This window comes from Erinaceus europaeus, chromosome 16 (assembly GCF_950295315.1).
Source record: "Erinaceus europaeus chromosome 16, mEriEur2.1, whole genome shotgun sequence".
NCBI classification, from domain to species: domain Eukaryota; kingdom Metazoa; phylum Chordata; class Mammalia; order Eulipotyphla; family Erinaceidae; genus Erinaceus; species Erinaceus europaeus.
In genome coordinates this window covers 1,833,358-1,858,973 of record NC_080177.1, presented here as the reverse complement: position 1 = coordinate 1,858,973, position 25,616 = coordinate 1,833,358, and the positions used below count along the sequence as shown (strand labels likewise).

General features: G+C 61.2%; 1 protein-coding gene across 1 annotated transcript in view; it reads right to left on the bottom strand.

The window, feature by feature from the left end:
- Positions 1–10,208: 10,208 nt before the first annotated feature.
- Positions 10,209–25,616, bottom strand: part of ITGA11 (integrin subunit alpha 11) — an 81,326-nt gene continuing 65,918 nt past the window's right edge. The window contains exons 14-30 of the mRNA XM_060175701.1: positions 24,993–25,196; positions 24,723–24,853; positions 24,429–24,595; positions 24,115–24,257; positions 23,008–23,118; positions 22,359–22,444; positions 20,881–21,088; positions 19,757–19,855; positions 18,540–18,616; positions 15,237–15,326; positions 14,847–14,937; positions 14,417–14,530; positions 13,559–13,645; positions 11,272–11,382; positions 11,086–11,181; positions 10,860–10,973; positions 10,209–10,593 (exon numbers count right to left, since the gene is read on the bottom strand). Of these exons, the coding sequence (XP_060031684.1) occupies positions 10,522–10,593; positions 10,860–10,973; positions 11,086–11,181; positions 11,272–11,382; positions 13,559–13,645; positions 14,417–14,530; positions 14,847–14,937; positions 15,237–15,326; positions 18,540–18,616; positions 19,757–19,855; positions 20,881–21,088; positions 22,359–22,444; positions 23,008–23,118; positions 24,115–24,257; positions 24,429–24,595; positions 24,723–24,853; positions 24,993–25,196 (2,001 nt within the window). The 3' untranslated portion in view covers positions 10,209–10,521. The remainder of the gene's footprint in view (positions 10,594–10,859; positions 10,974–11,085; positions 11,182–11,271; positions 11,383–13,558; positions 13,646–14,416; positions 14,531–14,846; positions 14,938–15,236; positions 15,327–18,539; positions 18,617–19,756; positions 19,856–20,880; positions 21,089–22,358; positions 22,445–23,007; positions 23,119–24,114; positions 24,258–24,428; positions 24,596–24,722; positions 24,854–24,992; positions 25,197–25,616) is intronic.

Sequence of the window (25,616 nt, the reverse complement as noted above, 5' to 3'; positions counted from 1 at the left end):
GCACACCACCAGGTACGAGCATTCCACGCCTGGACAGTACTCCTCCCGCTTAGTGCGGTGTCAAAGGCGGCTTGCAGTTGGGCTGCTGAAAAGCAGTGGCCACGCCAAACACAGCACCCAGGGCCTTAATCGAACAGCAGTACCCCCCACCCCCCATACACACACAGAATGAAGCACCTTGAAAGATGGGGAGGGGCACTTACCCCCCCCCCCCAAAAAAAAAAAAAAAGAAAGAATACAAGCCAGTTCACAGCCACTTGGTCTGCCAGTCGGCTCCCTTCTGCGCGGCATGCTCGCTCTAAGGATAACTTCTGTCAGGGAGTTAGTTACATTTGCTGTCCTACCTGGAGAACTGTACAAGGTAGGTCGTGTGTGTGTGTGTGTGTGTGTGTGTGTGTGTGTGTGTGTGTGTGTGTGTTTCGATCCTCTTAGGGAGAAGCAGGGAACTCCTGTCCCTTGCTCCCAACACCCCTGCTCCAGGCGAGGGCCCCGCATGCCCCCACGCAGCCCCTGAGCTCGTCAGACCCTCTGGGCAGGGGCCGCCCGATTCCTCTGCAGTCACTTCTGTCGCTCTGTGGCTTCTTCCAACACTAAAACTCACTACCAGGGTGACGCTGCATGTCTTACAAGCAGCTCCTCACCGACTGCCAGGACAAGTGCTTGTAGCTGCTGCTCTTTATCAGGTGAGGACCACAGGCGTATGGCCACACTCCACCGAGACTTGGGGCCACTTGGTGATTTGAGGAGGGAGAACTGGAGTGCTGGAGGGAAGTCTGCTGGTGAAGTCTGACCGAGTGGGAGATGGTGTGGAGACAGCGGGCTAATGAACTGTGAAGTGAGTGCTGAGCGGGTTCCCCTGCAGCGCGCTGGGGTGCGCATTCTGTCGGTAAGGCTCCGACTGTCTGCTGAGATAAATGCCAAGTGTGCGTTGCCAACACCTGTCTGAACCCACTCTTGAAGCAACTAAGTGAGCTACACGCCCAGCTTTGATTGGTAAAATTAGTTTACAGTATCTTAAGCCGAGTCCTCGCCAGACTTTTTCCCCCCAGGAAATGCACAGGTAAGAAAGGCGCTAGTTTCCTATCTCAGCTCCCCGAGAACTCTGAGCTTCCTCTCCATGTCCACCACTTGTCCTTGTATTTATTATTGGGAGGCTTAACACTTGGGCTTGTAAATTTTCTTGATGACACTAGAGATTCAGCCCACATTTCCCTCTCTCTCTCTCTCTCTCTCTCTCTCTCTCTGTAACTGTTACGTACATTTGGTTGAACTGGAAGCCGAGGTGGGTCGACACAGGCCAACCGAGAAACGCAGGTGGGCTTGACGCTTTCAGTAGAGCTGGTGGGATTGAAGCCAAGCCGTACCCCCAGATTTAAAGAAGGGGGCCTTTTGGGCACGTGCGTCCTGGCAGAATGCAGTTGTAAAACCTGCCAACTGCTCTGATTTGCTCTGGTAGCTCACAACCCCGCCACCTTGAGTCCCTTTGTGTGTGTGTGTGGGGGGGGGGGGGACTCCGCAGAGGAAGAGAGGTGGTGGATACACTGGCTTCTGGGAGGGCCTGACTCCACTGTCCTAACCAGAACTGGGTGAGGAACCGAGGCGAGCGGGAGTGCTGCTTGAGGTGGGATTTGGGGTAGCCGCTCCCAAAGTAGCAACTCTCTCTGACAAGTGTCTCTGAAGATGAACTGCCCACAAGGACCATCCTCGGGCAGTGGTCTGCGAGAGAGGCCCCTTGGGGTCTGGGGTCCCTCAGGCCGAAGCGTCTGTGCTGTTTGAGGAGGGCACGTCCAAGGACCCTCCCCCATGTGGCTCTGAAGGGAATCCCACACTGCTGCTTGTGGTAGACTTGGTAATTCTGAAAGCTGTAAAGTAGATGTGGTCTCTCGTCCTGGCTTGTGGAGTGCTCTGTGCGTGTAGGGGAAGGGGCGTCGGATAGGTGGGTACGGGTGTCCTTGGCGGGTGCAGGGGGCCGTTGCTCAGTGACTATTCACAGTTTTCATTTGGGGTGAGCGGGCCGAACGACCCTACTTGGAAAAACAAAGACGAGAAGGTGCATCTTGCCCCAGGGTGGAGCGGGTGGGGTGGAGTGGACTGGAGTGGACTGGGTTTCCTGTCAGGTGTCATAAACTGTCTGCATGGCTTCTTTTGTTGCTTAATGAGTCGAGGAGAAAAGACAAGTGGAAAGCCCGTCTGCTCTCCTCACCCACCAGTCTCTTCAGAGGCACCTCCCTGGGCAGTACCAGCTCACAGCCTCGTGCCGCAGTCTCCCCTCAGACCCTGCCCGACAGCCTCCGAGAAGCACTGCCCTGCTGTGTCCTAGGAATTCACTGTGACTCGTAACAAACCAGTGACGTCATCTGTTGTGCACTTTTGTCAAACATTTACACCACGTTGATAAACTCATAGACCTGCCGGCTGCGCCAGAGCTGCTAGTGATTTATACACTGCATGACAACTTCTATTTGCGTTTGACACGTAGAATCATGTTTAATTTCATGGCAGTTAGCAGTCCTAATAGCTCAGCTAACTCGAAACTAACTACTGCTGTGTAAAAGGAAAAAATGGTGTCTGTTCAGTAAATGTTTGAAAACAAAACAAGAACCTCTCTTGACGTTTTGTGTCTTTATTTTTTCAGTTGCCTTAGTCGAGATGGTCTTTTGTTGAGACCTAGAAAATTGTCAGTTATACCTGGGCATGGGGGAGGGGGCGGAATTCGGCAGTTAAGGAATTAAAGCGGTAAACACACACACACACACACACACAAACCCTCCTATCTCTTGCTGCCTCTTGTTTTTTAATTATCTTTTATTTATTTATTGGATAGAGACAGCCAGAAATTGAGAGGGAAGGGGATGATAGAGAGGAAGACAGAGAGACACCTGCAGCCCTGCTTCACCACTTGTGAAGCTTTCCCCCTGCAGGTGGGGACCAGGGGCTTGAACCTGGGTCCTTGTGCCCTGTAACATGTGCGCTCAACCAGGTGCGCCACCACCCGGCCCCTGCCTCTCGTTTTCTTTCCAGAGCCCTGCTCAGCTCAGGCTGGTGGTGTGCTAGGGATTGAACCCGAGACTTTGGAGCCTCAGGCAGGAGAATCTCTGCAGAACCATCATGCTGTCTCCCTGTTGCCCTGTTTTCAGCGCAGAAAACAAATTCTGCTGGGAACTTTGTAGTAGCTTCTCACACTTCCTGTGCATGTATCTGTTTTTCCCTCTTTTCACTTTTTTTTTTTAATTTTTAAATATTTATTTTCCCTTTTGTTGCCCTTGTTTTATTGTTGTTGTTATTGTTGTCGTTGTTGTTGGATAGGACAGAGAGAAATGGAGAGAGGAGGGGACAGACAGAGAGGGGGAGAGAAAGACAGACACCTGCAGACCTGCTTCACCGCCTGTGAAGCGACTCCCCTGCAGGTGGGGAGCCGGGGGCTCGAACCAGGATCCTCACGCCAGTCCTTGTGCTTTGTGCCACGTGCGCTTAACCTGCCGCACTACGCCTGACTCCCCTCTTGGCATTTTTTAATCTATAGTTTTATTTTCCAGTAGATCTGATCCTTGAGTACAGCACCACATGGATTCTGTGTCCAGTGGCTTAGCAAAGGAGGTTGCTGCAAGCTTGACACGAGCTGTCCTGATGTTCCCATGAGCACGCACTGCCTTTCCAGGTCACTGGCTCCGACAGGCTTCCTGCCCGGACTCCCAGGTCACACCTGGAGCCCCTGTGTTGCTCTCTGCTTTGTGCACATAAGTGCATTTCTTGCCGAGGTCGAATTCCATTTCATCTCCAGAGTAAACGCCTTCAATTTTAAGAAGAGCTGTGTGCACTCACAGTCTGCAGAAATGGCTTTGGACCCCAGCTGCCTGGCTGTAGCTCATCTTCACGTGTCCAGCAGACCTCACAGGCCCCAGGATGGCGGGAGACTTCATTCTTACAGTCTAGGCTTGCTGGGGCTCACGTGGAGTGGCTCCAACGGGGGTGGGGGGGGGGGGAGCCTCCGACCCTCCCTCACCAGCTCTAGTGGATGCGTGAATTCAGAAAGAGGCGTCGGGGAACATTCTGGTACGAACATTTGTTTATTGGGAGAAGAGTACAGGTCTTTACACTGAGTTAAACAAAGGACATTTTTCACATATGTCAGAGATTACAGGTTTCTTAAAGGTCAGCTTGCCCCCATGGTAGGGGCTGGTATGACAAGAATTGATGCGATACATAAAGGTCAAGACAGTTAGTCTCCGTGATGCAGGCGAGTGAATTATCTAAAGGTATTTGAGAGAAGCATAGGGGTTAAACCAGTAAGGTGAGATAGAGAAGAAAAGCAAAGCTTGATGTGAATCACAGATATCAAAGGGCACAAGGAAATAGGATTTGGGGTCTCACTGCCTGGCGCTGGCAGGGGTGTGTGATAGAGTGTTCTATAGGATCAAAAGGTGAAGTTATGGTGGATGTGTGGACTTTGAGTGAACCCTCAAGCAGGCAGCCATTTGGCCTGCTGCTAGCAGGGGGACTAAGTGTGAGAGGCCTGTAGGCTTTCCGTGAGCTTGAGAGACTAACAAGGGGAAACTGAGTCTGGGAGACTTTCCCTCTTGGCTCATCTCTATAAGGAGAGAGGCTAACAAGTGGGGTGTCTTTCCAGACCTCCATCCAAGGATGGGGGAGCTCCCCTAAGCTCTGCCAAGCTCTCACATAGTCCCACAGAGGCTGCTGGCCTTTCCTTCTTGACAGTGTCTGTCTGCATGCTGTCTGTCATCTGAGATATCTGAGGAGTCCTTCCACGTACAGAGGTCTTTTTAAAGGGTGACACCCAGCTCCACACCGGACTTGGAGATTTTCAGTGTTACAGTCCAAGGAGCGCCCTTGCGCAGTACTCCGAGGGCAGCCGTGAGTCTTGTGAGAGCAGCGTGCTCGCGTTCACAGCCTTGAGGGGAGGGGTCCTCAGATTGCCCACCCTCCCTCCTCTCCACCGCCACTCAGTCCCCTCGTCATTCTAAAGATGGTCAATAGGACTTCCTCTTTTCTCAGACAGATTCTCGGTGTGGCGCCTGCCAGGACTGGACCGGGGCCTGGCATGCAAGGCCTGCCCTCTGCTGCTGAGCTGTGCCGAGTCCTCCGATGGAGTCCCTGGGCTCCCTGCTCCTCGTGCTTTGGGCTTTCTTGCAACTTTAGAAGTTCCTTGGGACTTCAGGGACGCTTTCTCTGTCACGTCAAGGTTTGTCATTTGATCTTTGCCTTTAGTTTTTATTATGTATTTATTATTGGATAGAGACAGAGAAGCTGAGAGGGGAAAGAGGAGAGGGGAGAGAGACAGACACCCGCAGCCCTGCTCCGCCACTTGTGAAGCTTTCCCCCTGCAGGTGTGGGGACCAGGGGCTCGAACCTGGGTCCTCGCGCATTTCAATGTGTGAGCTCAGCCAGGTGCGGGCGGCCCTGCCTGTCGGTCCCCTCTAGTCGTTCTTATAACTCTACGTTTTCATGTAGCCCGGGTGGACGTTTGGAATGGGTCCCGAGTTTTGTGTCTTGCCATGAGCCCAGGCCAGCCCTTCTCCATTGTAAAACCTCCCAACCCGCCCACCGGGCCTTCGCGTCATCTTCCACAGACGCTCTCTCTGCCTCTCCCCTTCTTGGCTTTGCATCTTGAACGCCCTGGCATTGGGCTTTGATGTCGGGGTTCAGTCAGCCAGGTGCACCCCAAGTGCCTTTCCACTGCTGGAACCCTGGGCCGCAGTTGGGCTTATTTTTCTGGGCTCCTTTCTGTTCTGCAGTGGAGCCGAGCCCTGGGGAGTGTTGTGGAGATTAGCTCTGTGCCCTTGGCTGTGCCACTGACGATGTGACCACAGGCAAACTCCGTCCCTGCCCAGGCCTGTTGCTGCAGAGTGGGGTCACTGTCTAGCCCACGCCGTGCCGAGCCCGTCGGAGTCAAAGTGCCTAGGTAGTGGCTGGCTGGCTGAGTGTGGAGGCTCTGGGCGGCTCGCCACTAGTGGGGCTATTATGATTTCTTCCTTTGTCTTTTTGTGTGTGTGTGTGGAGGGGGGCTGTAGGGACAGTTTTATTATTTTTTTCTGATGACTTTGGTTCATGTTGGAAGCTGGCTCCGTTTAGTAGGTGAGCTTGGGGAGTCTTGGCCCAGAAGAAAGACGCATTCCTTCAGTCAAGTCCTGTCTCTCTGCGGAGACGTCCAGGTGCTCTGGTGGCGGTCTTGAAGAGAATCTTGCTTTTCCTGTTGCTTCCCCTGTGGGTGGAACTTGGCCAGCCACCACTGTGTCTCGGTGTCCTTGGAGCCACCTTGCCAGGGGACACGACTCCGTTCTCCTTCTGAACTGAGGAATGAAATGGCCTAACCCCCTCCCAGCCCTTTGCCTTAAAAAAACAAACAAACAAAAAAAAAACTGTGTTCAGGGCCAGGTGGTGGTGCACCTAGTTGAACCTATGCATCACCGTGCCCAAGGACCCAGGTTTGAACCCCTGGTCCCCACCTGCAGGCAGAAAGCTTCATGAGCAGTGAAGCAGGGCTGCAGGTGTCTCCCTCTCTATCTCCCCTCCCCTCTCAATTTCTTTCCTACCCAATAAATAGAATAGAAGAAGTGGCTGCTGGGAGTGGTGGACTCCTGGACGCAGCCGCGACGGTGCTGGTGGTAAGAGACACGAGAGAAAGGCTCCCGCCGCCCCTCCGGCTGCCCCAGACCCCTAGCCCTCACTCCCAGCAGTCACTGTCCTCTGCCCAGTACCCTGGCCCTTGGCTCAGCTCCACAGCGGACCCCTGGAGGCCCCTGGAGGCTGAGCCGCCCTGGGGAGCTTGGGTCCAGTCTGGGCAGAGCTGCAGCTATCCAGGGAAGTAACGCCTCACCCATCTGAGGTCACAGCTGAGCTGCTGTCTGAGCTTCCTGCTATGGCAAGAAAGCCCCCCCCCCCCCCCCCTGCAGAGCAGAAGTGTCCAGCTGTTGCGAGGACAGTCAGCTGTGGGGCGGCGGGGAGAGGCCTGCGTCTGCCGGAGACTAGACACAAGACAGAGGCATTTTGATTCAGAAGCCCAGGGATCCCACGTGGTCTTAATCTACCGATTAAGAAATTAGTAAAAAAAAAGAATTAAAATGCTGACCGATACACTGAATTCATCAGAGACTTGATCTGGAAGACTTCAGGGTGAGGTGACACAGCAAATGGGCTACCCAGTCCCCAGGGAGAGGGAGGGAGGGGGAGGGAGGAGGAGTCAGGAGAAGGGGAGGGAGACGGAGGGAGGGAGGGAGAAAGAGGAAGGGGAGGGGAAGTAAAGGGCAGGCCCGGGAGCACAGGTGCTGAGTCCACAGCTGTGCCCAGCCACCTGAATGCCAGGCTCTGTGGGAGGAACATGCCGCCTGCCTGGGGAGCTTGTCCTGCTGGGTCCTGGGTTCCGGTTCTGACAGGCTTGCGACAGGCTCCTACGCACCCTGTAGATCTTGGATTCTGCTTCACCCTCCTGCCCAAGCATCTCTCTCAGAACCTGCCACCCCGAGTCGCTGCCGCCTCTGAGTGTTTTCCTGGTGGTCCCCGAGTGCTGGCCGGACCCTTCTGCGTCCCCGCTGCCCCCTTCGCCCCTCAGTGCCCCTTCTTGCCTCAGCAGCTGTGCCCGCTTGCTGGCAGGGACACCCCAGACTAACAGGACACACGGTGGCACAGAAGGCCCATGGACGGACTCCCGTGTCTCTGACATAAATCCTGAGGGTCACGGGGGGGACGTGGACTGGACGCTGAGCAGGAGCCCAAGACTTAGACGAGGGTGACGAGAAGGGGACCCCGGCAGGTCACCGGGTGCAGGGCCTGGCCACTGGCTGGGACGCAGCTTCTGCAGTGACTGAAGCACGTGCTGGGAGAGGACGCCGAGGAGGCCAGCTGCCGCCGCTCCAGGCTGGCTGACACCTGTGGGGCATGGGGTCCAGGCGGCTGCGAGAGCAGGGACCCTCGGAGCCCTTGGACGCCGTGCCTGGGTGCCACTCACACCTCCTCCCGCAAGCTCGTCCCGCACCCCAGGTGTCTCCTTCCGACCCTGTGGTGTGTTGGCACTGTCGGGTCCACCTCAAGAAGCACTCCAGGCCCCAGGTTCAACTCTCGGCACTACCATAAGTCAGAGCTGAACACAGCTTTGGCCAAGAGGAGAGACCTTGTTCCCTAACCAAAGGGGAGGCCAGGAACTCCCTGGGGCTGTGCTGGCCACTGCTGCTGGCCCACAGGCCACTGGGGAAGGCCACACCATTTCAGGAAGCTCAGAACATTCCGGCACCTCCAGGCGCTGTGAGCTCTGTGCAGGTCTGTGGCGCCTGCCTGCAGGTCACCCGGGGAGAGGCAGGGCCGCCCTCTGAGGAAGGGCCTGGGGCAGCTGCCTGCATAGCACCGTCCCAGCTGGAGGGGCCGAGGTGCCCCCAGGGCTGCGTAGCATGCTGTCTGCACAGCTCTGTCCCTGAACTCAGCTCTGCTAAGGGTGAGCCCAGCTGCGGAATGCCCACCACCCCTGGTGCGGGGGACCTGGAACTGGGGTTCGGGATGAGGCCTTGGCCCCAGCAGCCTTTGTCACGTGGCCTCCTGAAACTCAAAACAGCCAGGAGCACATGCGAGGGCCCGAGAGGACCCGGGAGAAACCTCAGGTTTGCTGAGGGCTCGGCCCTCCATCGTCCCCAGGTGCCAGCCCCAACCCCCTGAAACCCCAGAGAGCACAGGGCCACCATCAGAGCAGAGGAGAGAAATTATATAGAGATGACAGAGAGACAGACAGAGAGAGATCATAGCACCACAGTTCCCTCAGTGCAGTGGGAGCCGGGCTGGAACCTGGGCCTTGCAAAGCAGCACACTGCCCAGGTGAACCATCTCACCAGCCCCATGGCTGCTCTCAGTGCTGGTGTTGGGGGGGAGTAGGAGGAGGGTGGGGGGCGGCATGTGGGGCTTCCTAGCACTCATGGACAACGGCATGTGCGCCTGCCTTCACCCAGCACCCGAGGGGGACCCCAGGGACCCCGAGACCTGGGAGAAGCCTGCTCTCCAGACTTGGGGCAGCCAGAGAGCCCTCTGGACCCCAGGCTGGAGCCGCTCGTGGGAGCTAGGAACGGATGCGGCCGGCCAGGCCTCTGACACCCATGCCCCAGCCCCTCCCAGCTGGCCCCTGCTGTCCCCTGGGCCCTGCCTGGAACTTCAGGCTGCAAGGAGGGTGACACCCTGCCACCCACACCCCAGCTTCTCTGTCCTGAGCCTGACTCTCAGCCCTGACCAAGCTCACCTGGAGAGGCAGAGGTCCAGGCAGCGAGGAGGGCACAGGGTTTAAGAACATGACTGCCAAGCTCAAGGAAGTTGGGCTTTGGTCAGGAGCCCCTTGGTCCTGCAGGCCGGCTCTGAACCCCACCCAGGAAGGGTTCGAGGCTGCCTGGGTAGCCAGGGGCCTGGCTCACAGGACCCAGGGCCTCCACCCCCCACCGCAGGTGTCTTCTCAGTCCTGAGCTGGGGAGGTGCATCGGGGCTCAGACACCCCAGGAATCTATTCTCCACTTCCCTGCTATGCTGTCGGGAGGTGGGAGGGGGCTGAGGGTCTGCATCTGGCTTTCAGGGGTGCAGGGGCATAGAACGAGGGCAGGCTGGATCGATGGGGGTGCTGAAGGGTCCCAAGCATTCAGGAACAATCGGAGGGGGTGGGCCCCTCTCCAGCAGCCCCCCTTCAGAGAACCGGACCAGGGTGCCCCAGAGGATGGAGGGGAACCTGAGCCGTGGCTGTGAGTGCTGTATTTTCCAAAACGCCAGAAAGATTGACAGCAGGAAAGAGGGTCTGCGGGGAGGGGGACAGCCGCCTTTGATGCCCCCACCTCCGCCTGGAGAAGAGGGCCCAGGTATGAATCGTTCAGCTGGGCGCCATCGCAGGGAGACGGCACTTCCTGTCCCTACTGGCTTGGAGCTGCGGGGAGGGGTCCCTGTGCCCCAGAGCCTGTCCAGCCCGCTCTCCAATGGGGGTCGGAGGAGGAGGAGGGCTGCCACAAGGGGGCTCCCCACAGGACCCCTGGCTGCCGAGTGGGTGTGGAGCCCCGGGCCCCCGTGTGGACAGGAGTGTCTGTGACGGCAGCGGGGCTCCCTCCAGGCTCCCGTCCGGGGCCGGCACCCGCCCGGCACCATCTCCATCCGTCACACCCCATCGGGCTATGTCCCGGGGTGTCTGTGTGGGAGTCTCGAGCTCCCGGGCATTGTGTGTGTGTGTGTGTGTGTGTGTGTGTGTGGTGGTGGGAGGGGACAGTGCGCCACCATCTGTCTGTCCATCCGGAGCTGGAGCCGGGGGCTGGCAGTGGGCTGGGTCCCGGGAGGGGACGTGGGGTCTCTAGCACCATGGTGGGTGGGGGCGCGGGCCCTCCATGAAGGGGTCCCCCGAGGTCCGTGGGGGCCGTGGGCCATCGCTGGGCTTCTGTCCATCAGAGTGAGTGCTGCCGGCTCTCCAGGGCTCGGCCTCCCACCGGGACTGTCCTGTCCCCTCCTGTCCCCTCCTGTCCCTCCTGTCCCTCCTGTCCCCGTGACTCGGCCTCTGGAGCCTCAGTCCAGCCCTTTGGGGGTGGGGTTGAGGCTGGGGTCCCTCCGGCGTCGGGCACTTCTAAAGAAGCCGAGCTGTGGAGAAGTGGGGGGGGGTCTCAAGTCATGGTGGGAGGAGGCAGGCCAGGGCCCCCACCCTCCCGCTGTCCTGCTCTGCTCAGAGCACCCACCCCCACCTCCTCCCCGGCTCCAGGGGACCAGCTGCTTTGTCTAAACTTACTTAGGAGACAGGACCAGGGCAGCACGCAGCCGGGTGGGCGTGGGGTGGGGTGGGGTGGGGGAGGAAGAGGATGCAGGAGGAGGGGAGAGCAGAGGAGGAGGGGGTCTGCAGCGCCCCTCACCTTCCAGAGCGCCAGCACCAGCAGTGCCAGCAGCAGGAGGCCGCCCAGCGTGCTGCCCACGATGACCCAGATGGGCACGTGCCAGTCCTCCCGCTTGGACAGCTCAAAGGTCACCTGCCAGGGCGGAGACAAGTGTCGGGGGTGCCCCCAGATGTCCAGACTGACTGGACACAGAGCCAGCCCCCCAAATGGAGCGTGAATGGGGGCTGGGGGCTCCCTGGCTGACCTGGCGGCTGGGGTCCTCCTCACGGAAGATGAAGGGGCTGTGGAACTGTCTCTGCAGGGCCGCGTGCACTGAGAGCCCCAGCGCCCTGTACCGGAGCTGGGGGTGGGCTGGTCAGCATGGTGGGGGGTCCCCCCTCAAGCCCCCTCCCCTAAGCCCCCTCCCCTCGCCATCCCCACCCCTACCCACCGCGTGGAGGGAAGGGAGCCACAGCCGCCCCTGCAGGTGGGCGTGCAGCTCCTGGTTGGGGGCCAGCCTCACGGGGCAGCTGATGGTGGCCACGTCAGAGTTGCTGTGGTTCTGAAAGGGGGGAATGGGATGAGCAGAGGGCCTGGGGAGGGGGGAACAGAGGACAGGGACACAAAGAAGGGGGTAGGCACACAGGGCTGGGCTGCAGGGTGTCCGGGGCAGGGGTGAGAGACAAGGACTGTCAGCTGCCCTGCTGTTAATAGCAGGCAGGGCATCTCCAGGGCACATGTGATGCCAGAGACTGAACTTGGGACCCCGTGCTGAAGAGACCCACAGCCCTGCCCACCCTCCATGGGCTCCCTGGGTGCTGTGCAGGGTGCTGAGAGAGGAGAGACCCCACAGCCCTGCCCACCCTCCATGGGCTCCCTGGGTGCTGTGCAGGGTGCTGAGAGAGGAGAGACCCCACAGCCCTGCCCACCCTCCATGGGCTCCCTGGGTGCTGTGCCTGGTGCTGAGAGAGGAGAGACCCCACAGCCCTGCCCACCCTCCATGGGCTCCCTGGGTGCTGTGCCTGGTGCTGAGAGAGGAGACACCCCACAGCCCTGCCCACCCTCCATGGGCTCCCTGGGTGCTGTGCAGGGTGCTGAGAGAGGAGACACCCCACAGCCCTGCCCACCCTCCATGGGCTCCCTGGGTGCTGTGCCTGGTGCTGAGAGAGGAGACACCCCACAGCCCTGCCCACCCTCCATGGGCTCCCTGGGTGCTGTGCCTGGTGCTGAGAGAGGAGACACCCCACAGCCCTGCCCACCCTCCATGGGCTCCCTGGGTGCTGTGCCTGGTGCTGAGAGAGCAGACACCCCACAGCCCTGCCCACCCTCCATGGGCTCCCTGGGTGCTGTGCAGGGTGCTGAGAGAGGAGAGACCCCACAGCCCTGCCCACCCTCCATGGGCTCCCTGGGTGCTGTGCCTGGTGCTGAGAGAGGAGAGACCCCACAGCCCTGCCCACCCTCCATGGGCTCCCTGGGTGCTGTGCAGGGTGCTGAGAGAGGAGAGACCCCACAGCCCTGCCCACCCTCCATGGGCTCCCTGGGTGCTGTGCAGGGTGCTGAGAGAGGAGAGACCCCACAGCCCTGCCCACCCTCCATGGGCTCCCTGGGTGCTGTGCAGGGTGCTGAGAGAGGAGAGACCCACAGCCCTGCCCACCCTCCATGGGCTCCCTGGGTGCTGTGCATGGTGCTGAGAGAGGAGAGACCCCACAGCCCTGCCCACCCTCCATGGGCTCCCTGGGTGCTGTGTCTGGTGCTCAAATAAGGGCCTGGGCAATCAGCTAATATCAGTGAGAGGAAGTTGAAGTCATGTCAGAATTGAGACTAGGCCATCCCAGCAAGGAGGAGGCTCAGCTGGTATGTGCAGGTCCTGCATGTGGGATCCCCTTGCGTGTGACTGAACGGTGCTGCAGCCTCACTTGGCCATCCTCTCACTCATTCAATCAAACAACCAGCCAACAGTCAATCCACCTTTAAAAAACCACACGTGGCCAGTGGTCACACACCCAGTTGAGTGCACACATTACAAGGGCCCGGGTTCAAGCCCCTGGTCCCCACCTGCAGGGGGGAAGCAGGGCTGTATCTTTTTCTCTCTCTCTCTCTCTCCCTGTCCCTCTCCCTTTCTATCCTCTACTTCCCTCTCTATGTCTTTACCAAAAGCCAAAAACAGCTGTGCCTCAGCAATACAAGAAAAGCCACTCATGGCACAGGACGGCTGAACTCGAGTGACCCCTGTGGCCACCAGGTGACAGCCTCGGACACAGAATTCAGGTGTCCTGAGGGTGACGTCATCTCCCGGCCTCCCTAGTGACCCCAAGTCCCCACCCTCCAGTCCTTTTCCTGAGTGTGTGCACCACTTCCCAAAAAAGGCCTGTGTGGGGGGAGAGTGGGGACAGTGACTGTGACAGAGGCCGCTGAGCATAGACGAGACAGCAGTGACCAGCCTGGGCCTGTCCCCACCAAACACTGCTCCTCTCCCAGCCCCTGCCCCTGCCCCAGGCCTCAGGTGTGGGAACTCGAACCCTGGTCCTCTCCCCAGGCGGGCTGCCCCCACTCTTCTCTCAGCAGGGCTCAGCCAGAACCCTCGGACCCTTGGCCACCCATCCCTTCAGGCCACTTGCTCCTCCTCTGAGCGTGTGGGGTGCACCTGCCTCCTCTTCTGGAGCCTCTTAGGGCCCCCTGGCTCTGAGCACGTGGCCCAGCGGCCCGCATCCCACTCTCCCGGCTCCTGCGACACTCACCAGCTGCGGGGTGCGGCTCAGATCCTCCTCTGAGGGGACTCTGCGGTACTCAGTGCTGTTGCCCCAGGTGCTGCAGGACTCGTCTCCCTGCAGAGTGAACCGGTGTCCTGGCCCCTGCTGGGTGTCCTGGCCCCTCCTGGGTGCCCTGGCCCCTGCTGGGTGTCCTGGCCCCTGCTGGGTGTCCTGGCCCCTGCTGGGTGTCCTGGCCCCTGCTGGGTGTCCTGGCCCCTCCTGGGTGTCCTGGCCCCTGCTGGATGTCCTGGCCCCTCCCGGGTGTCCTGGCCCCTCCTGAGTGTCCTGGCCCCTGCTGGGTGTCCTGGCCCCTCCCGGGTGTCCTGGCCCCTGATGGGTGTCCTGGCCCCTGCTGGGTGTCCTGGCCCCTCCTGGGTGTCCTGGCCCCTGCTGGGTGTCCTGGCCCCTGCTGGGTGTCCTGACTCCTGCTGGGTGTCCTGGCCCCTGCTGGGTGTCCTGGCCCCTCCTGGGTGTCCTGGCCCCTGCTGGATGTCCTGGCCCCTCCCGGGTGTCCTGGCCCCTCCTGAGTGTCCTGGCCCCTGCTGGGTGTCCTGGCCCCTCCCGGGTGTCCTGGCCCCTGATGGGTGTCCTGGCCCCTGCTGGGTGTCCTGGCCCCTCCTGGGTGTCCTGGCCCCTGCTGGGTGTCCTGGCCCCTGCTGGGTGTCCTGACTCCTGCTGGGTGTCCTGGCCCCTGCTGGGTGTCCTGGCCCCTCCCGGGTGTCCTGGCCCCTGCTGTGTGTCCTGACTCCTCCAGGTTGTCCTGGCCCCTGCTGGGTGTCCTGGCCCCTCCCAGGTGTCCTGGCCCCTGCTGGGTGTCCTGGCCCCTGCTGGGTGGCTCTGGCCTACCTGTTCCAGGAGAAAGTCCTGCAGAAACAGCACACGGTTGCCACCCCGTGTGGCCACAGGGACAGTAATCTTGAGTGTCACCCCATGGACTGGGAATAATCCCAGGTTCTGGATCTGGGGGGGCAGGGGGACTCGGCTGGGAGTCAGGCCTGGGGACACACCGTGGGCCACTCCCAGAGCTGCCAGGGGTGGGTCCCTGCTCGCACGTGCTGTACTCAGCAGCCCCTCCCCCCGGGCGGGCTCCCAACTGCTCTGTGCACCGCACTGGGGTCTCCAGCCCCCACGTAGCCCAGCACCCCCTTTCCGGGTGGGGCCAAGGAACCTGCCTGGAGCCACAAGGCGAGGGGGCTTTGCTCAGTTCCTGCTCCAGTATGGGGGGCCCTTGTCTTCCTCAGTTCCCTGCCGGCATGGGGCCCCCGCCCAGGCTCACCTTAAAGGTGCAGTGGAAGGGTGGCCCCAGGCCGTCGGGCGTGTCCAGTGAGCTGTGGGCCTTGACCTCGTAGTGGGTCAGGTTGCTGCTCCTGCGGGCAGGGCGCCAGGCAGGGCACAGGCCTGAGCATAGGGGCGGAGAACAGAGGCCACCCCACCCAGCCTCACCCCTGTGCTGCCCAGCCCCTGGGCCAGCCGCCTGTGGCCACCTCCCTGCTGTGTCTGCTGGCCATTTAAGGCCCTTGTCCCCCACTTCCAGGTGACCTTTCCTTTCTCTTTTATTTCAGAGACGGAGAGAGACAGGACACAGCTCTGCTCCCCACCTATGGAGCTGCCCAGCAGTCCAGAGCCCCCAGAGCCCACGCTGGCACCCGAGTCGGGGCTCCCCCACCTGGTGAAGAGGAGGTCGGCCTCATACTTGAGCTGCAGACGCAGCAGGGCTGTGTTGTCCTCCCGGGTGTTGTCCTCCTCGTCACTGTCACTGCAGAGACAGCGCTCACTCAGGGGGGCGGCCGCAGGGGTGGGTGTCTGCTGGAGGGGCCGCGGAGGGGGCCTCAGCCTCTGGGCTCAGCCTCGGGGACTGAGCCGGTGGGAGTCGGGGGACCTGGGGCAACCTGGCGGGGGGCAGCTCCCGCGGGCAGCCGGGGGTGCTTGTCTCCTCAAGAGGCCGAGTGTGACCCCTGGAGCATCTGGGGGGCTAAGCCTCTCTGTGAGGGGGCTGCTGGGGACCCGCTGGGCCAGGCAGGGGACACACGAGCCCAAGGGGCCACTCAACAACCAGTGTGAGTGTGCGGCCAATCTGGGTGCTGACCCTGGGCGCCCTCTGGTGGTCACAGGTGAGATTACATCTGGGTGCTGACCCTGCGTGCCCTCTGGTGGTCACAGGTGAGATTACATCTGGGTGCTGACCCTGGGTGCCCTCTGGTGGTCACAGGTGAGATTACATCTGGTGCTGACCCTGGGCGCCCTCTGGTGGTCACAGGTGAGATTACATCTGGGTGCTGACCCTGGGCGCCCTCTGGTGGTCACAGGTGAGATTACATCTGGTGCTGACCCTGGGCGCCCTCTGGTGGTCACAGGTGAGATTACATCTGGGTGCTGACCCTGCGTGCCCTCTGGTGGTCACAGGTGAGATTACATCTGGTGCTGACCCTGGGCGCCCTCTGGTGGTCACAGGTGAGATTACATCTGGGTGCTGACCCTGCGTGCCCTCTGGTGGTCACAGGTGAGATTACATCTGGGTGCTGACCCTGGGCGCCCTCTGGTGGTCACAGGTGAGATTACATCTGGTGCTGACCCTGGGCGCCCTCTGGTGGTCACAGGTGAGATTACATCTGGGTGCTGACCCTGCGTGCCCTCTGGTGGTCACAGGTGAGATTACATCTGGTGCTGACCCTGGGCGCCCTCTGGTGGTCACAGGTGAGATTACATCTGGGTGCTGACCCTGCGTGCCCTCTGGTGGTCACAGGTGAGATTACATCTGGGTGCTGACCCTGGGTGCCCTCTGGTGGTCACAGGTGAGATTACATCTGGTGCTGACCCTGGGCGCCCTCTGGTGGTCACAGGTGAGATTACATCTGGGTGCTGACCCTGCGTGCCCTCTGGTGGTCACAGGTGAGATTACATCTGGTGCTGACCCTGGGCGCCCTCTGGTGGTCACAGGTGAGATTACATCTGGTGCTGACCCTGCGTGCCCTCTGGTGGTCACAGGTGAGATTACATCTGGTGCTGACCCTGGGCGCCCTCTGGTGGTCACAGGTGAGATTACATCTGGTGCTGACCCTGGGCGCCCTCTGGTGGTCACAGGTGAGATTACATCTGGTGCTGACCCTGCGTGCTCTCTGGTGGTCACAGGTGAGATTACATCTGGTGCTGACCCTGCGTGCCCTCTGGTGGTCACAGGTGAGATTACATCTGGTGCTGACCCTGCGTGCCCTCTGGTGGTCACAGGTGAGATTACATCTGGGTGCTGACCCTGCGTGCCCTCTGGTGGTCACAGGTGAGATTACATCTGGTGCTGACCCTGCGTGCCCTCTGGTGGTCACAGGTGAGATTACATCTGGGTGCTGACCCTGGGCGCCCTCTGGTGGTCACAGGTGAGATTACATCTGGTGCTGACCCTGGGCGCCCTCTGGTGGTCACAGGTGAGATTACATCTGGGTGCTGACCCTGCGTGCCCTCTGGTGGTCACAGGTGAGATTACATCTGGTGCTGACCCTGGGCGCCCTCTGGTGGTCACAGGTGAGATTACATCTGGGTGCTGACCCTGCGTGCCCTCTGGTGGTCACAGGTGAGATTACATCTGGGTGCTGACCCTGGGTGCCCTCTGGTGGTCACAGGTGAGATTACATCTGGTGCTGACCCTGGGCGCCCTCTGGTGGTCACAGGTGAGATTACATCTGGGTGCTGACCCTGGGCGCCCTCTGGTGGTCACAGGTGAGATTACATCTGGTGCTGACCCTGGGCGCCCTCTGGTGGTCACAGGTGAGATTACATCTGGGTGCTGACCCTGCGTGCCCTCTGGTGGTCACAGGTGAGATTACATCTGGTGCTGACCCTGGGCGCCCTCTGGTGGTCACAGGTGAGATTACATCTGGGTGCTGACCCTGCGTGCCCTCTGGTGGTCACAGGTGAGATTACATCTGGGTGCTGACCCTGGGTGCCCTCTGGTGGTCACAGGTGAGATTACATCTGGTGCTGACCCTGGGCGCCCTCTGGTGGTCACAGGTGAGATTACATCTGGGTGCTGACCCTGCGTGCCCTCTGGTGGTCACAGGTGAGATTACATCTGGTGCTGACCCTGGGCGCCCTCTGGTGGTCACAGGTGAGATTACATCTGGTGCTGACCCTGCGTGCCCTCTGGTGGTCACAGGTGAGATTACATCTGGTGCTGACCCTGGGCGCCCTCTGGTGGTCACAGGTGAGATTACATCTGGTGCTGACCCTGGGCGCCCTCTGGTGGTCACAGGTGAGATTACATCTGGTGCTGACCCTGCGTGCTCTCTGGTGGTCACAGGTGAGATTACATCTGGTGCTGACCCTGCGTGCCCTCTGGTGGTCACAGGTGAGATTACATCTGGTGCTGACCCTGCGTGCCCTCTGGTGGTCACAGGTGAGATTACATCTGGGTGCTGACCCTGCGTGCCCTCTGGTGGTCACAGGTGAGATTACATCTGGTGCTGACCCTGCGTGCCCTCTGGTGGTAGTGATTGGAGCCACACCTGTGCTTTGACTCTAAACACTCCTGCTGGTGGCAGGTGAGATTTCACCTAAGCTTTGACCCTGAGTGCCGACCCTGGATCCTCTCTGGTGGTGGTAAGTGGAGCCTCATCTGGGCCCAGACACAGGAGCACCCTGGTGAATCTGACTGGGTGCCCCCTGGTGGAAACAGGTCAGATCACAGCTGGGCACCGACTCTGGGTGCCCTCTGGTGCCACAGGTGGGATTACAGCCGAGTTCTGACCCTGGGCGCCCCCTGGTGGTGGTAAGTGGAGCTACACCTGGCCCTTGGTTCTGGACGCCATCTGGTGGCTGCAGGCAGGGCCACACCTGGGTGGGTGCTGACTCTGGGTGCCCTCTGGTGGCCACAGGTGGGGGTTACCCTCGCCCCTGCTCTTGGTTCCCCTTGGTGCCTGGTGGGGGGGCAGGGTAGGCAGGGGTGGGTAGGGGGAGGAGGTGAGGGGCGGGGTCCGACCTGCCAGCCGCCAGCTTGATCTCCAGGTGGTGGAGGAAGACGGACTTGCTGAACTCAAAATCCAGGCGGAAAGCCACCTGCGGGAGGGAGTGAAGCTGTGGCATCTTGTCCTGCACCCCAGAGGACCCCTGGGTGGGGCAGTGGGCAGGGGAGTGGCAGGAGATGCTGGGGGCAGGGATCTGGGCTGTGGGGACACCTCCCGGCTGCTTTGCACCTGAGAAGACAGCTCAGGCCCTGGGCTCTGAGGCAGAAGATGCAGGAGGGGCCAGCAGCTGCTCCCCAACGTCCCCGGGGCTCCCTGAGCCCCTTCTGCATCCAGCAAGGAGGGTGAGACTTGGCGGCGTGTGGGGGCCACCACGCCCCACCCATTGAACTGACACACCCATGGCCTCCTCTCTGGGGGTGCTGGTCCCCCCTGCCTGTGACCCCATGATGTACAACCCTCTTCCTGCCTGTGGGGCCAGTGCCAGGGGACTTTGCTGAGCTCTTTCTCCAAGACATCAGGGCCCATCTTTCTGGGGGGTGAGTGGGGGTGGACTGTGCGCCTGGTCCCAGGCTGGCCGGAGCCTCACCCTGACAACCATCTTCCTGTCTGGGGTGCCCTGAGGCACCCCCATCCTGCCCCCCTCCTGCTCCCTGAGCTGCCCCCAGCCTGCCCTCACCCTGGGGACCCCACCCCTGGGTGCACACCATTGCTCTGCCGTACCCCTGGCCTCAGGCCCTTTGTGTTGGAGTCCCCTGTGCTAAGCGAGAGGTCCCCTCTGGCTCCAGAATACTCAGTGGTCCCGGCTGCTCAGAGGTGAAGGTACACCCCTCTCCACCCCAAACTGGCATCTCCCCTCCTCTGCCAGCCCCCCCTCCCTCCACACCCCAAAGCTCCATGTTTAAGCTCGAGGCAAAGGTTCCTTTTCCTGCCCACCCCAACTCAGAGACTGGGTGTTTCAGGAACTTTCTAGAACAGAGGACAGGGAGACTGACCATGGGATGCCAGTGGGGTGAAAGTGGGGGGATTCCCTGCCCCCAAATAAAGGTGCCTGGGTGGGCGCTGTTCTGGGTGCCAGGCCAGCCCCTGGGGGGCAGCCGGTCAGTTAGGACTCCGAATGTCCTCTTAGGGGAGACGTCAAGGATATGCCTCCATCCTCCAGCCCTGCTCCGGCTGGCCCTCCTCTCCCACCCCTCCCTGCCTCCATCCCCCCGGCCCCACCCTGCGGACCCACCTTAGCCTTGGCCTTGAGGAAGGGGTAGCTGACATTGCATGTCTTCCTGTGTGGCCTCCTTTCCTCGCTCACACACTCGATGCTGCCCTCAGACTCATCCTGGGGAGGGGCAGATGGCAGTTGGGGACCCCAGTCCACAGGCTGCTCCCTTGACCCTGTCCCCACTGTCCCTCCCCCAATCCTGTCCCCCCAGGCCCTTTCCCCCATCTGTCCCTGTCCCCAGTCCTGTCCCCTGCGCCCTGTCCCCTCTGTCTCTCTCCCAGTCCTGTCCCCCGTCCCTGTCCCCCCTCTGTCCCTGTCCCCTGGACCCTGTCCTCTTTGTTCCTGCCCCCTTCTGTCCATGTCCCCCAGTCCTGTTCCTTGGGCCCTATCCCCCCTTTGTCTCTGTCCCCCAACCATGTCCCCTCTCTGTCTCCTCTCTGTCCCTGTCCCCCAGGCCCTGTCCCCTCTCTGTCCCTGCCCCCAATCCTGTCCCCTGGACCCTTGTCCCCTCTGTCCCTGTCCCCCTCTGTTCCTGCTCCCCAGTCCTGTCCCCTGGGCCCTGTCCCCCTCCATTCCTGCCTCCCAGCCCCTGAGTGACAAGCTGACTGTTCTGGCCCCACCCACCCCTCCAAGCTCCCAGCTCTGAGATGTGGGACCCCCAGAGTGTGGGCAGAGCATGTCCCCTGGGGCTGAGGGGGCACAGGTGCGGACCTCCATGGCCCCCGGAGCCTCCCGGCTTCCTCCCCTGAGAGCCATGGTGGGGGTGGGCAGGGCGGCCTTGGAGTCTCAAGCAGACAGAATCAGGCTCTCTGGATGGGGGCATGGGGAGCCGATGGGTGGCCTGTGCTGGCTCTGGGCCATAGGGGCTGTGGGAGGTGGCCATAGGGGACCCTCATGGGGAGGGGGCCTGGACAACCTTCACTCTGCCCCCCTGTTCTGCTGGTTCTGGTGTGTGTGTGTGTGCATGTGAGTGTGTTGGGGAGACCAGGGAGAGACACCACAGCACTTCCACCATCCATGGAGCTTCCCTCAGTGCTCCAAGGTGCTCCCATGTGGTGCCAGGGCTCGACCCAGGCCCTTACACGTGCCAGCAAGGTGCCAGCTCCCGCTCCCCACCCCCTTGGGCCCCAGCCCACCGCCACCTTCTGGATGAGGCTGGCGAACTGCAAGTTGGTGGAGTGGGAGATGTTGAGGGTGGCCCCGTAGGCGTTCTCTCCACGGTTCTCCAGCACCGCCTCCACCGCCACCCGGCGCCGTGAGCTCTCCACCACGAACACCCCCGAGTCGAAGGCGGAGGAGTAGGCTGCGCAGTCTCTGGGCGCCCGCCTCAGCACCCGCCCACAGAACTCCCTGCGGATGGAGACAGTGCCCTGCTCCTCTGTGCCCCCGGGGTTGGGGGTGGGGTGGGTGCTGCAGGCAGCTGGGGGCCGAGGGGGGCCAAGGGGCCATGTGGCTCAGCCTCCACCCAGGGGCAGCTCTGGGGTGGGTCTCAATGGCCTAAGGTCACTCAAGGTTACCTGCCTCCAGGTGTGTGTGTGGGGATCTCCCAGAGCTCCAGGGGGGACCCAGGCAGAGATGAGGCCCAGAGATGAGGCCCAGAGACAGAGCAGAGATGGGGGCCCAGAGATGAGGCCCAGAGACAGAGCAGAGACAGAGGCCCAGAGATGAGGCCCAGAGACAGAGCAGAGACAGGCTGAGAGATGAAAGCCCAGAGACAGAGCAGAGATGGAGGCCTAGAGATGAGGCCCAGAGACAGAGCAGAGACAGAGGCCCAGAGATGAGGCCCAGAGACAGAGCAGAGACAGGCTGAGAGATGAGGCCCAGAGACAGAGCAGAGATGGAGGCCCAGAGATAGGCCCAGAGACAGCAGAGATGGAGGCCCAGAGATAGGCCCAGAGACAGCAGAGAAAGAGGTCCAGAGATGAGGCCCAGAGACAGATCAGAGACAGAGGCCCAGAGATTAGGTCCAGAGACAGAGCAGAGATGGAGGCCCAGAGATGAGGCACAGAGACAGAGGCCCAGAGATGAGGTCCAGAGACAGAGGCCCAGAGATGAAAGCCCAGAGACAGAGCAGAGATAGGGGCCCAGAGATGAGGCCCAGAGACAGAGCAGAGACAGAGGCTGAGAGATGAAATCCCAGAGACAGAGCAGAGATGGAGGCCCAGAGATGAGGCCCAGAGACAGAGCAGAGATGGAGGCCCAGAGATGAGGCCCAGAGACAGAGCAGAGACAGAGGCTGAGAGATGAAAGCCCAGAGACAGAGCAGAGATGGGGGCCCAGAGATGAGGTCCAGAGACAGAGCAGAGACAGAGGCCCAGAGATGAGGTCCAGAGACAGAGGCCCAGAGATGAGGTCCAGAGACAGAGCAGAGACAGAGGTCCGGATATGAGGCCCAGAGACAGAGCAGAGACAGAGGCTGAGAGATGAAAGCCCAGAGACAGAGCAGAGATGGAGGCCCAGAGACGAAGGTCCCAGGGGAAGGGTCTCTCCTGAGGCCAGTGGCATTAAGAGGCAAAAGGAGGGAGCTGGACATAGGCCTGGCCCCTGTCGCTGCCCCAGGCGGCCCTGACAGGCAAGCAGGAGGACCCCCGACCCCAGGCACCAGGAGGGAGGGGCTCACGCGGCTGTGGGCAGGTCAGTGCGGGCATCCAGCTGCAGATCGGGGACACAGTGCTCATCCTGGTGGCAGCCATTCCAGAAGGGCACCTGGGGTGCAGGGGGTTTTGTCGCGGGTCACCACACAGTCCCCCACCACCTGTCTGGGGACCCGGAGATGTGGGACTGGGACACATGGCTTAGGGGACGTGGTGTGTGTGGGGCTAAGTGGTCCCAGTGGGGTGAACAGAGGCAGGGGGTGGGGAGCGATGAGGGGAAGAAGAGGGAGGGGGGAGGGAGGAGGGAAGGGGAGAGTAGTTGAGGAGGAGGGAGGATAGGAGAGGGAGGGGAGGGTGGGGGAGGATAGGGAGGGAGGAGGAGGAGGAGGGGGGAGAGCTCCACATGAGGAATTTGGGGGGATTCTGTATCCCTGCTAGGGACACTCAGCCAGTGGCATCTGCTGGCCATCAGAACTCTTGTTTGGACTGGGGCTGCCGAGACCAGGGGTCTTTTCTGGTCCCTGAGGATCTGCTCAGAGCTAGCCCCTGGGGGGTATGGGGACCTTCAAGCCAGAGCAGTCTCTCTCCCCTCTGGAGATGGCCCCGGGTCCCAGGGGTGGTGGGCCGGGCTGGCCTGACTGAGGGGGACCCCTAGGCCCGCAGTCCAGCCCTTACCGAGGCTCTGAGTGCCGTGGGCCAGGTGGGGTCCAGCATGGGACCCAGGGTGGGGTCCTCTAGCGCCATGTCCACGGAGAAGACCACTGGCTTCACGGAGTCTGCGGTGTCCTGGGGGAATGGAAGGGGGTGACGTGGAGGGACCCGGGGACAAGGCCCAGCTCTCATGCTGGGATGTGTGAGTGTGGGAGACCCCACTGTCACGTGTAGCTCAGACGGACAGAGAGGCACCACAGCACAGAGGCTCCGTCAGCGCACCCTCCAGGTCAGCTATCGTGCTGGCCCGTGACCTTGAGGTTATTTGGAGGAACTTAGCAGGGCTGCACTGAGCCCACTGACCGCGAGGGCCAGAGGGACCCCGTCCCACCCTTCCCCAGACCCCGCCTGAGGCTGTTCTTGGAGACGTAAGTCTGACCTCTTCCCATTCTTACTTTTAAAATTTTAATCATTCATTTGTTGGGCAGAGGGAGAGAAGTTGAGAGGGAAGGGGGGAGTAGAGAGGGAGAGAGACAGAGAGACACCTGCAGCTCTGCTTCACCACTTGTGAGGCTTCCCCCCTGTGGCTGGGGGCTGGTGGGGGTGAACCCGGGTCCTTGCACACTGTGCCGTTTGCACTCAACCAGGTGAGCCACTGCCCTAGATATTTTATTGAGAGAGAGAGAGAAAGGGAGAGAGAGAAAGAGAGGGAGAGGGAGAGGGAGGGGAGGGCTCTGATCAGCTCTGGTTTATGACGGCAGAGGTGTTTAAACCTTAAGGCGTTTAAGCCTGGGACCTTTTGAGACTCAGGCTTGAAAACAGGTGCAGAAACCACTGTGCTTTCTCCTCAGCCTGTGCCCCCTTGTGGGACTGCCAGCACCCAAATAAACCTGCTCTCTGCCCTGAGCACAGAGCACTGTGCACTGAGCCTTGGCACCGGGCAATACTGACCAAGCACTGTGCCAAGAGGAAGAGGGCAGCTCCAGCTGCCCTCTGAGAAGAAGGAAGCATAGACTGCCCTGAAAATCACCCTGGAGCCCAGGCTCTGCCACAGCTGACTGTGCCGACCTGGCCACATGTGGGTGACTCTGAAACCATGGAGGGGACCCCAGGGCCACATGGGAGGCTCACCAGGACGTGGAACCCAAGCCGCCAGCAGAGCTGCTGTCCCGGCATGAGCAGGACGGGCCTGCCAGTGTGGCGGTCACTGCCCTCGTCCAGGTGGGCCCTCGGCGCGTACCGACGCTCGTCCAGGCTGGCGTTGTACCTGATGGCTGGAGGAGGGCCAGGCCCTGCAGGGAGGCTGCCTCTACCTGCACAGCCCGCCTCCTCCAGGAAGTCCTCTGGAAGGGATGGCTGCTCCTAGGCTCCTGGGACCCCAGGGGGTGGGACGGTCACCTGAGCCCACTTCAGTCTGGCTGGGGGTGTCCAGGGAGGGGGTTTACCGACGGGGATGGCCTGGAAGTGGGGTGCCAGGAAGATGGGGGTGAGGCAGAGCACGGCAGCCAGGCACGTGGCGTCTCTGCCATTGCGTCTGCAGTCACGCTGGAAGAGGTTGATCTTGGGTGGCTCAAAGTGGAGGCTGGCATTGAGGCGGAGCACGGGCCGCGCCCTGGGGTGAGGTGGGCAGGGGTGAGGTGGGCAGGGGTGAGGTGGGCGAGGGCCAGGGGTGGGCGGGAGAGGGTGATGGAGGCAGGAGTGTTGTGGGAGAGGCGAGGGCAGGGCCGAGGGGCACCCACCACAGCAGCACGGCTCGGCCCCGGGCGCCCACCGCCAGGTCCACCAGCCCATCCTCGTTCAGGTCCAGCTGCCCATGGAGGCTGCAGCCAAAGTACTGCAGTCCCGACGCCAGCCTGGAGGCGGCAATTCTCTGCAGGGAGGGGGAGGTGAGGAGGGTCTGGGGCCCGAGGTGCATGGGTGGTGTGGGGGGAGCCCCAAGGGGTTTCCCTTGTCCTGTCTCCCAGGTGACACTGGGCTCAGGACAGGTGCCCCCTCATGTCCCTGCCCACCTGCGAGGCTGTCCGCTGGAGGCCGCCCGGGCGGCCGAGGAAGATGTACACGGCCCCCGCGTGCTGCTCCTCCAGGGGGGCGCCCACGGCCACGTCGTTGAGGGTGTCCTGGTTGAGGTCCCGCACAGAGGCCACCGAGGCCCCGAAACGCGCGTCCTGGCTGCTAGGGGCGTCCTGCAGTGTCCCGTTGGACAGGAACCGGCCCTGCGGACCCAGGCGGGGGCGGGGGGCTGCGGGCGGCCGGGACTCTGGGTCCCTGGCCCACTCTGGCCTGCAGCCTCCTCTCCCTACCCCGTGCCCCTGCGGTTCCTCTTTTTAAAAATACTTTTCTTAATTTGTTTTTTATTTATTTGATAGGCCAGAGAAGAATTGAGGGACTCGGGCGGCAGCACAGCGGGTTAAGCGCAGGTGGCACAAAGCACAAGGACCGGAGTAAGGATCCCGGTTCGAGCCCCCGGCTCCCCACCTGCAGGGGAGTCGCTTCACAGGCGGTGAAGCAGGTCTGCAGGTGTCTGTCTTTATCTCCCCCTCTCTGTCTTCCCCTCCTCTCTCCATTTCTCTCTGTCCTATCCAACAACGACGACAACAATATTCACTACAACAACAGTAAAAAACAAGGGCAAC